Raw genomic sequence first — 12,042 nt, forward strand, 5'->3', positions numbered from 1 at the left:
TAAAGGATTTTGAAAACTTAGATACACAAACTTCTTTGGAGGTGGCATTAAAATGAAGAGCAGAACGCCTGCAAGCTTAATGGTAGAATTGTGTAGACCAGATTGCTAAAAAAGTTGCAATAGCTCCATTGTCAGAGTATGGATTTTAAAAGTTTGAAGAGTAGTGCGTTTTATAGGTATTAGTTCTAATATCCAAGTTTAGAGGTTATGTTGTCAGCTTCGGATTTTTAATGTCAAAGAATCCCGAGATATGACGACGATCGGAGTGAAAAAACCCGGTCAGTAAAACTTTTAGCGTTGTAAAGAACGTTATTAAACGCGATATCAAGAGTGCGTTTCTGTTTATACCGAGAGAAAACATAATCTGCTTAAGCTGAACTTCGCAAACGACTCTAAGTTCACTTTTAAGGTATGAAAGAGCAGAAAGGAAGATTAAAGTCTCTTAGAACAATGGCGAGACAGGAGAGATCAAGTGCGATGAATGCAAGTGTGAGTTTAGTAAGTGGTTCGGAGAAAAAGAACAAGAGAGAGAGAGAGAGAACAGTATGCAATTAAAATGTTAAAGTGAATGAACACTTTTTTTTTCTTACATGAAATGCAGATAGCATTTAAAGTATTCAAAGAAAACTGTTTTAGTAATAGTAAAGTTAGTATTACAGAGGCCGACCGGGCTAGCCGAGTGGGTAAAGTACCTGCCCGGCAACCCAAAGGTCGCGGGTTCGATTCTCGCCTCGGGCTTGGATCAAAGTACTGCAAAAACCTTGGGAGGTGCAATATGGCCACAGAAGCCGATGCGCCAACAACTACCAAATCAAAAAAAAAAAAAAAAAAAAAGTATTACAGAGAGATGTTACTGCCGCGATTTCCCTTCTGGAGCTTGTACATGGCCGACGTAATGACTGGCACAAAATTCTTGGAATGTTTTGTTCAAACAAGTAAAAGATATCACGAAATCTTTCTTTAACAAACATTCAGTAAGGAAAAAAAATTGAGGGCGTTTTTGCGATTACTTTTAGGGTTCGAATCCCGTCAATAATCAGAGGATTTGTTTTTAAACAACATGGCTCAGTAAGTCGGTCTCAGGCGTGGATAGCAAGATTTCTACCGGAAAGTCCGGTAGGAATCTTGCTATAAAGTGAAATTTATGAAAATATTAGACATATTGGCAGATGAGCTGGTTCTCGGGTGACCCTAATATAACAGCTTTTTTATTATGGACCGGTCAGTGCTTTTGCATCATGTTTTGTTTGTAGTGAACTGTTGAAGTCGATAATTGGCATCGTTTTAATTGTATCTAACGTGCTGCAAAAGCACTGACCGTTCAATAGTGAATCTTAAGCGTAGTCCCATTGCTTCATGCAAAATAACAACTTTTTTTTTTATTACAGCGATGTGAAAAGAAATTCCTAAACCGTGTGAATAACGAATCAGTGCTATTTTTATTTTATTAATCACAGGAGATCCACGAAAGACGCGCTGCGTGTCAGATTTTATTACAATCCAGGAGGAAATAACCAAAGAAATAACCATTACAAAAATGATAACTGCATATTACGTTGTGAGGTATGTGCAGTGAAGTGAAAATAATTACTTTAGTCTACTATTAGATAGTTAATTAGTAATTAATTGGCTGCAAATTAATGTTGTTTACTTTTTAATTGTAATCACAAAAAATGGAAAAAATTAAATGTTTAAGAAAAAAAATCTAATGCGCCTGAGGTGTAACACTGCGTACATTGCCTTACTTGATGCACTTCACTTAGCATGGCTTATAAATCAACCATACCAGTTTTCTTTCCATGTTCTATCATTAAGAATTTAATAAAAGTATTGCACAGTTCATTAATGATGATATTAACATATGTCTCACCAAAAGGAACAATAAGAATAAACTTCGTCTTAAAAAAAATCTTATTTCCTACAAAATACTGCGCGACAAACGAAGTTTATAACAGAATATTATAATAAACTGTATTGGATACTGATCTCGAGAAGATGGCTACAAATAATCTACTGAAGTATGATTTCTAGATGTCTGTGGTACTATATTAATGTACCATCTAACTCTCAGAGACGATAATAATCCCGGTTTCGTCCATCACTAGCACTATTCATCGAAAAGACAAATGTTCTACTTGCTGGTCTGAAGACGCTGCCACCTGCAGTTTTCTTGGACTGGTAATCTGGACGTGCGATGCTTTATACGTGGTAAACTCCAAATGGTATAACTGTGTATCCATCAGACTATTTATTGCTTGTTGAAAACTTTTGAGTTATTATAATTTAATATGATAACCTGATGAGAAAATGGCATGTCCAAATATCTGAACATATTAACTGTGCTTAATAAATAACATCTGGTTAATGCAATCCACTCTACTTTATAATGTAAATCGATGTCAATATCCTGGAATTAATTGCCTTGATATAGAATTTATAGAATTTATATATAGAAAGTAAAGAAATTGCACACTCCTAGTACATCAAGCAGGTATGAATTCAGCAACTTAATTTTATTTAAAAACTATGCACAACGAAGAAGGATTTATGTACAATATAATCAGAAACTGGTTAATTTATCAAATTATTCTACATACCAAAAGTTTTACATGGAAAACATGCGTGCAAATATATTTATTTATTGTATAAATAATGTCTACAGATGGAATTGAAGAATAAAATTAACATCAACCAAACAACGGCGTGTACTTTCAGGACGATGTCTTGCATCCATATTAATATTGAATTTTTAATGACGTGCGAGGATGTATCGTCATTAACCTTCACTCTATTACTAAGGACTTCTGCTAAATTATGGTAATTTTAGAAAGTTTAAAATAGAAAAATTCATCTCGTTATCCCATCATGTGGGTACGGAAAATTTAATATTTTAGTCATCCCTTTGAACTGGCTCTTCAGACCGCTCATTAATCCTGGAAATGAAGCTTCTGTACTCCGTAATGTTGGAAAAGTTCACTCGGTTTAATATGTTCCGTCACTGAAATGGAATATATGTTCTCGGTGGAAAACTGACAAATTTTCGTGTGTTTAAAAGTTTTCACTGAAAAACGAATTTACTTAATCAGGTCGAAAATGTTTAAATATTCTTCTTTAGACGTTTTTAAAAATAGCGTTGGCATTATTCTCTTAACGCACGAGGTGTTAGTATCTTCCTGAAGCTCATTAATCCTATGAAGAAACAGTGCATCAAAACGTACTACTATAAAAAGATCCTTTTCAATTTCTTTCAGGAGAGGACTCGTCTAATATGCTCTAACTTTTCTGATTAATTCAGAGCTTTTTGACAAACGAAAAAAAAATCTCATTTAAAAATACTTTTCCGTGAAAAAAGGTAATTAAAAATACCGGATGTGCGATGCCTCCGGTAGATAAAGGTAGTCAAACATGGCCTTCGTTTTCTTCTTACTACGCGTCCAGAAAATTATAAATTGAACAGATGCCAGCTGGCCAAAGGCCAATAACTTAAATCTCTGACCATGTTTTATTGGAGTGATGGCAAGTTAAATGATATATTGTATTTGATTTCAAAATTTCTAGGAGGCCTTTGATCTAGAGGTGGATACCGCAGAGCCGGATGAGCCGCAAGGACAGATTCAGTTTAACCTGGAATACGATTTTTATGCTTCTACCTTAATATTAAAATTAATCCAAGGTAGAGATCTAGCTGCCAAAGATATCACAGGTAAGGTAATTATTGTTTCTCTATGGTCTGAACTAAAATATAAGCTTAAAGCAATTATCACAGTTTTAAACGGATAAATAAAAAGCAAGAAATATTGACACAAAAGGCAAATTTACATTGGTTTTGAATCTGTAACAATTCTCTCATTAAGTCGGTGCTTTATATCCCCTTGCATAAAGTGGTTCCAGTTGAACAGATCTCGCAACATGCCTTAGTAAGCACGGAAGAAACTGTCAAAATGATTTAACATATTACTTATTTAATATATATGCAAATACACTAAACTAGTGCTAGTTGGAAGGCGCAGGAGTAGGAAAAATGTAACTAGAAGACTGCAAAGTACGAAAATTTCAGCTTATAAAAGTTATTTACTCTTAGAACAAACGTCCCAAGCTTTTGAAGTGTAATACTGAAGCTGGGTTTAGTCGTTAATTCACATTATAAAGCGCAGTCTTGCCACCATCCAATGCCAGGTTGCTTATTTATATATATATACACGACTGTATAACTGAATATCAGTGAATTTAATCTATTAACTATCTACACAATACATACAAAAAATAATTAGAAACAGCTACTAGTCTAAATAGTTATTAAGATGGTTGTAAAGGTAGAGGAGCAATCCATGTGGTTACTAAATGCCTAAGAGCAGAAATTATTGATTCCTGTTATCTCGTTCATCCATTACATTGGCCTTCCTTCTCCTAAAAGACACGGGAAAAAAGGTGATGTGATAACAGATAATGTAGTCTACACCCGTAACGTACACTATGGTGTGGTATTTTCCCCATATCCTAGGCAAAAAATCTTCCATTGAAACAACCACAAAAATGTTTTAAATTATCTCGTAGGAAATTGCTCGCAATTTTTGTCCTCCGTGTGTATTCAATGTGGAACTGGTTCATCTTAGAGCAACGCGAATGAGCTCTTCACAGAGACATGAAAATGAGGTTTTTATGTGCTGATTACACCACGAAAATTCTTATACGTTATGAAAATAGGTGCACGCGAACTGTTCGATTTGCAATTTTTAGAGGCGTGATTCGCAGATAGGATTTAGACCATCCTCGTTCTTAAACGAGAGCTGCCACATTAGCAAAAAAATTCTCAGTTTACATTAGGCGGTTCGCAGCCCGCAGATTGTTTCGAGCTTTCTCAAAGTAACCAATGCACGGTTCTCTTAAGGGTAAATCATATTTAACTAACCTGGTAAGCTATTTTGACACAGTTGGTCATGAGCTGGATGTAGAGAAGAATTTCAACGCAGTTTATTTGGATTTTAGCAAGGCATTTGACTCTGTCCCTTATGAGAGGTTACTGTATAAGCTAGAACATATTGAGATTGCTGAAAATATTCTAAGATGGATTGTAGGGTGGCTGCAGGGCATAAGGCTGTGATTAATAATTATTCTTTAGATTGGTGTAATATCAGAAGTGAAGTTCCCCAAGGATTGATTCTTGGACCACTGTTGTTTCTGATTTTCATAAATGACATCGACGAAGGGATAAAGACAGTGATAACAAAAATGTTCTGATAATGTAAAGATTTGGAGAATTATTAATGATCAATGCCAAGCAGCGCTTCTTCAGGATGACATGAACAGGCTTCAAGAATGATCAGAAAAGTGGTAGTTATGTTTTAATGCAGCAACAAAATACAAGGTCTAATACTTGGAAAATGACAAACCCAAAAAAACTTATACAGTTGGAGGGGTTGAATTAAAAACAGTAGAGAAAAAAAGGTATTTGGGGTTACGACACGGACAGATGTGAAGTTTTTTGAGCAGTGTAAACGAATAGCCAGGAAAGTCCACGGTGTTATGTCGGTGATTTATCGAATAATATCCTGTGGAGATAGGAAGGTCATAATTCCACAGTATAAGGAAATTGTAAGCCCGCATTAGAAAAGTGCGTCCAAGTATGAAGACCTCATCTGAAAAAAGACATTGAGCTTCTTGAAAGTGTCCGAAGACGGCAACCGTATGAGGAAAAACTTCAACTATGTGGGTTACAGAGCTTGGCAACCAGGTACCTTAGAGGGGGATCTGATTGAAGTTTATAAGGCTCTGAGAGGGAGTAAAAACGAATGAAGGCAAAAATTTCACTGTTATAAAGAATTCCAGAAGTAGAGGTCGTAAATTTAAATTACAGTAGAAGAGGTTAAGACTAGATTAAAGGAAGTTTTCTTTTAGCCAGCGAATTGTTGATTACTGGAACAAGTTGCTTCTGCAGGTAGTTGAGGCTGCAGTTTTGAAGAAATTCAAAGGTCAACTGGATATAAGGAGGTAAGCGAATATTTTGTAGTTTCTTATCTACTTTTTACTTCTTTTTTTTTTTTTTTTTTTTTTGGCTGGTGCAGCAAAAGTGCGGCTTTCTTAAACTATATGACTAATACTAATATGCTGCTTCGTAAAAAACTGCTAATTATTAAAATACAGTTTTAATTTTACATTATACTCTACACTGGTGTTCAAAGAAAGTGTATCACCCCTTAAAATTGCAATTGTCGTCCGAATAACGTAAGTATATGGCAATATTTCTTACAGATTGCATCAGATAAAATTAATGACCCAATATTGCATCAGTTGTTACTTTCAGCTATATAAGCACGCTCTGCAAGGAATGACTACAGAGTTGTAGTCATTCCTTGCTTGTGTCACGATGATGGGTTACGTGCAGTTGACGCCACGAAGAAAGAGTGCGATTGTTGCTTTAAGTGAGGAAGGATGTTCTTCCCGTCATATTGCTTATAGAGTGTCTTGTAATCAGTCGACAGTGAGTAGATTTCTTTCCAAACTCAAGAATACTGGTTCTGCTGATAGGAAAAAAGGAACCGTACGCAAACGAGTCTCTACGCCAAAAATAGGTCTGCGTTTTGAAGCGCTTATGCCTTAAAAACGCTTTAGGAACGACATCCTTCAGGCAAAGACATACCCAGGAGCGAATTGCGGAAGCAACCATGTACGAGTAGTAGCAAAACTCCTGGTTAAGCTGAAAAAACTGAAACAAAGCACAAGAACGGAATATTTTCAATTTGATCTATTGCAGAAAGATGATGGCATCAGGAATGCATATGCTGAGGCGGTCAGAGGCAGGTATGAGATACTTGCAAATGAAGGAAACAGCAAATGGCACGCACTGAAGGAAGCCTTGACCAACACAGCATGTGAGATCATTCCAAAGAAAGAAAGGAAAGTAAAATTCAGTGGATAACGAGCAAAATCCTGAGTTTGATGAGGCAAAGGTAACAGATTTTTCCAAGACGCAGCGAAGAATATCTTAAGATGGACAAGGAAATTAAGAGAGAATGCAAAGAGGCAAAAGAAGCATGGTTAAATGAGCAGTGCCAAGAGATTGGAAATTATGAACGCTAAAATGTACAAGATCAAGGAGTTGGTGGAATATAAGATCTGTCCAGGGTCGGGCTGTATAAAAGCGAAGGACGGAACAGTAATCATGGAAAAAAGCAAAGTTATGAACAGATGGACAGAATACGTCGAAGAACTCTTTCAGGACGAACGTGGGGAAAAACCAACAAGCCATAGGACCCTGAAAGGTCCGGTAATACTGAAATCGAAAGTCAGGGCAGCTGTATCCCGATTGAAAAGTAATAAGGCGGCTGGACCACACGCCATCGTGACAGAAATGATAAGGGCTTTGGATTATTTTGGCATTGCGATAATAACAGAGGTGTTAAATGAGATATATGAGAGTGGAGTGATACCAGAGGATCTTATTAAATCCATATTCTCAGCTCTACCAAAGAAACCAGGGGCTACTGATTGTGAACTACATCACACCATTAGCTTAATGAGTAATATTACTAAAATTCTTCTAAGAATAATATTGATGAGGATAAGGAATAAAATAAGGCCGGAGATAGGAGAAGAACAAATGTGGATTTATGCAAAATACTGGAACAAGAAATGCTATCTTCATGATAAGGATAATGTCGGAGAGGGCTATTGAAATGCAGAAAGACCTGTTTATGTGTTTCATTGATCTTACGAAGGTATTCGACAGGGTGAAACATGAAGAACTCTTCAACATTCTAGATTGTTTAGACATAGACGGGAAAGACATAAGGATACCCAGGAACTTATACTGGGAACAAACAGCCAGCCTGAGAATTGGAAAAGACAGGGGTGAGAACTTAATTCTGACGGGAGTAAGACAGGGCTGTGTTTGCTCTCCTGACCTATTCAACCTCTACAGCGAAGAAATTATGAGAGGAACACATGGAATTGGAGGATTTGCATTTATAGGACAGAATGTAAACAACATCAGATATGCAGGCGATATCACTCTCATTGCCGAGACAGAAGAAGAACTACAGGAACTTCTAGAAAAAGTAGTTGAACAAGGTAGAAGGAAAGGCTTAACAATAAACATTAAAAAAACAGTGCATAGTTTTCAGCAAAAAGAAAATTGTGCCCAAATGCATACTGAAAATAGGGAACAACATCATAAGACAAGTAGAGAAATACAATTCTCTAGGGAGTTGGGTTACACAAGATGGACAATCAGATAACGAAATCAAAAGACAGATTGGTATGGCCAAGGCCACGTTTCAGAAAATGGGAAACATTCTGAAAGATAGGAAATTGTTATTGAAAACGAAAAACAGAATTTTTAATTGTTATGTTATACCTGTCCTTACGTACGGTAGTGAATGCTGGACAATCTCCCGAGAAATGGCAAAGCGTTTGGAGGCGACAGAAATATGGTTTTATTGATGGATGCTCAGAATATCCTGGACTGAACATACCACGAATGTAGAGGTACTACAAAGAGCAAGAACGCAAAGATCATTATTGAGGAACATAAGAGAAAAGCAGCTGAAAATTTTGGGCATATCATGAGGAAGGAAGGCTTGGAGGAGATCATCATGACAGGCAAGGTGAATGGAAAGCGAAGCAGAGGAAGACAAAAAAACTATATTAGTAAAGCCTCTTCGTCTGAGCTGAAAATAGAATGCGAAAAACATACTGGAGTGGTAGCAAGTGCAGTAACAGTCAGAAGACGCCTGTTCAAAAATAGACTTTAGCCCGTCGTCCTAAGAAGAAGCCCCTCCTCACACAAAAAATGAAAAAGGCCCGATTAATTTGGTGTAAGGAGCATGTCAAATGAACCCCCGAGCAGTGGAAGTCAGTTATTTTCTCGGATGAGAAGAAATTTAACCTGCATGGCTCTGATGGGAGAGAGAAATGATTCGTCGTAGATGTGATGAAGAATACCATCCAGACTGTATGTTGTCTACAGTGAAATTCTCTACCAGCCAAATGATATGGGAGTGCATTTCGTATCGCGGGGTAAGTCACATTTGCAGTTTATTAAAGGTTCCGTAAATGCCAATGGATACCTGGCTATATTGGAAGGCAAATTGCTGCCAACCATTAGAGACCATTTCAACCTGCCAATTAACTGCATCTTTCAGGACGACTCTGCTCCTTGTCATTGGGCGAAAAGCGTAAGTAGGCACTTCTGTAGTTACTTTAGCTTCATTTCTGCATTAGAGATTCGGCAGTAAAGTGTTTACATTTGTCGCAGGTGAAAAAATGGTTGGAAGAAATCCATTACAACCTGTTAGCTGGCCAGGAAGCAGCCCGGGCCTGAATCCTATAAACAACTGTTGGCATCATGTGGAATCTGCAGTTGTCATAAAGAAACCAAAGACCCTTCGTGAACTTCAGGAAACCATAATTCGTGTTTGGAACCAGGAACTATCAGTTGATTATCTTCAGAAATTGATCTTGTCAATGCCCCGACTGTGTTCTGCTGTCGTCAGGGCCAGAGGCGGTTCAGCTAAATATTAGTTTGCACCTGGTGAACTTTTCATTTTGTTTTCCATTTAAAATGATAAACTGAAGCAAATTGGGGGCTTCTGATAACATTTCAGCTATAATTGTCGTGTTTACCAAAACTGTTATAAAGGTTGCAGATGTTCATTTTGGAATATTTTGAGACCACCTGTCAAATATTACTTAGCTTTACCTTAACTATTAATAAATATATTGTGTTTATATTTCTATTTGTGATGCTAGTCATTAATGTAACATGCCATCGCGAAAAAGGATTAGAAATGTGAAATTCCTAGGTGATTCACTTTCTTTGAACACCAGTGTATACTTATAAAATATTTCTGTCAGGCTGCATATGAAATATGTCGAGAACAAAACGCTCTGCTTGAAAGAAAAGCAGAAGCTTGTGGAGGAAGAGCACACTATGAGGTACAGAGCAAATGATGCCCTCCACACTACCATCGTAGTTTTTTAAGAGTTAACTATAGTGTATGTACACCGATATTATATAAACATTTTTACGAAAGAACAAAGCAATTTTCTAGAATGCCATTATCACTCATCACAGCAATAAACTAAGCGATTGAGCTGATTTTTAGTGTTTCTCAAGATTTTGTCGAATATTTATTTTCTTAATATTAAATTTCAAGAAAATTTCAAAATTGAAGTTGCTTCTTCAGAGGCAGTAACCAATTGGATTCCTACCTTAAAGTACTCTATTTTACGAGCTCAGTTTGTGACACTTTATGATGCTTCAAGAGATAAAACTTGGAGACCTTCTGATATGAAAATAGTGTATGTTGAAAGTAGTATTGGCATATTTACGGATGGGTGGCTGAGTGGTTATTGATCCGCACCAGAAACAACTTATAATATGTTTCTGTACGACGATTAAATTTCTTACTTTATTTAATTAGTAATTCTAATTTCGTTACCTCTTATTTTATATATTTACTTGTAGTACTTATTCTCTCAGTGTTTATTGTTTTATGAATTCGTAAATCAAAGTTTTTATTTAATTTCGTATTAATTTACGCTTAATTTGCATATTAATTTTCGTAATTTGTAAATCACTCTTTTTAATTTAAATTACATGTTTCATAATCGCCACTTTTTATATTTCTAGATAACAAAGTATAGTAAAACTTTGAGATAATTTATTTTACCTATATTTGTATTACATTATTAATTCCTGATTTTAATTCTGCTCTGAATGATTTTATGCCTCTTTTCCCAATATTAGAAAAAAGCGTGTTCTCAAAAGTACACGCCAAAAACTTTATTATGCAATACTATTACATTTGTAGTACGAAGCCAAAATCTTGCACCGAGATAGCTTTTATCATTAGAAGAATCCCTTTAATATAGCCGGTCAGTCCGTCAGAAAGTGTTTTTATAAAGCAACACCTGCCTTCTGAAGTTGATGCTCAAAACATGGAAGCTACTAGACTTTATATACCGATTAAGAAATATCGTTCAAGGTTTAGGCCTAAATGGTTATCAAATGAACTAACGAGACTCGTGACAGAGAAGAAAAATGCATGGGATGCATATAAATTATCAGGTGACGCAGAAGCCTGTGGCAGATATAAGCTAGTCTGTAATCAGGTCACAAAGGAGGTTCGGCAGGCGAAGGCGGATTACGAGAAATCTTTGGCAAAAGATGCTAAGAAAAACAGCAAGGATTTCTTTACTTATATAAACTCTAAAAGGAAGGGGATGAATATGATTGGTCCACTTGACATCGATGGTTCGACTGTTGATGATCCTGCTCAGATAGCAAACAAACTGAATGAGTATTTTGCATCTACATTCACACGTGAGGAATTATTACAATTTGAAAATGGAAGAAGGTTATCAAATTGTAGCAGGATGCTTAATGATTTTGTAATAACTGAGAGCAAAGTGGAGGAGAAATTGTTGAAGTTAAACATAAGAAAGGCACCTGGGGTGGATGGGATCTATCCAGTTATTTTAAAGGAGGCGGCAAAGCAACTAAGCAAACCCTTAGCCATAATTATGAGAGCATCCTTGGACTCAGGGGAGGTTCCCACGGACTGGAGATGTGCAAATGTGTCCCCAATTCACAAAGGTGGATCGAAGGGTGACACGAGTAATTACAGACCAGTTAGTTTAACTTCTGTTCCGGGTAAAATAATGGAGTCACTGGTTAAAGATGCATTGCAGGATCATCTAGACAAGACTGCAGCAATAATTCAAACACAGCATGGTTTTGTTAAGGGAAAGTCTTGTCTGACAAATTTGATTTGTTATTATGATGTGGTCACAAAGGAACTGGATGCAAAAAATAATTTTGATATCATATACTTGGATTTCAGGAAAGCTTTTGACACTGTTGCGCATGGAAGACTATTGTACAAATTGGAGCAGAATGGTATTAAGGGTAAGTTGCTACAATGGATAAAAGGATGGTTAAGTGGGAGAAGACAGAGGGTGGTAATCAATGGGTGCTGCTCTTCGTGGACTAATGTTATTAGTGGAGTCCCACAGGGTTCGGTGTTGGGTCCACTGTTGTTT

The 12,042-nt window shown here is 36.6% G+C and overlaps 1 protein-coding gene across 2 annotated transcripts in view; it reads left to right on the forward strand.

The window, feature by feature from the left end:
* Positions 1-12,042, forward strand: part of Syt7 (Synaptotagmin 7) — a 389,134-nt gene that overhangs the window by 296,799 nt on the left and 80,293 nt on the right. For both annotated transcript variants that reach the window (XM_090388110.1, XM_090388111.1), the window contains exon 5: positions 3,559-3,703. In XM_090388110.1, coding sequence (XP_090244236.1) covers positions 3,559-3,703 — 145 coding nt within the window. The remainder of the gene's footprint in view (positions 1-3,558; positions 3,704-12,042) is intronic.

The sequence above is a fragment of the Mastigoproctus giganteus genome, chromosome 13 (genome assembly GCF_048544385.1).
Source record: "Mastigoproctus giganteus isolate SK-2022 chromosome 13, ASM4854438v1, whole genome shotgun sequence".
NCBI classification, from domain to species: domain Eukaryota; kingdom Metazoa; phylum Arthropoda; class Arachnida; order Uropygi; family Thelyphonidae; genus Mastigoproctus; species Mastigoproctus giganteus.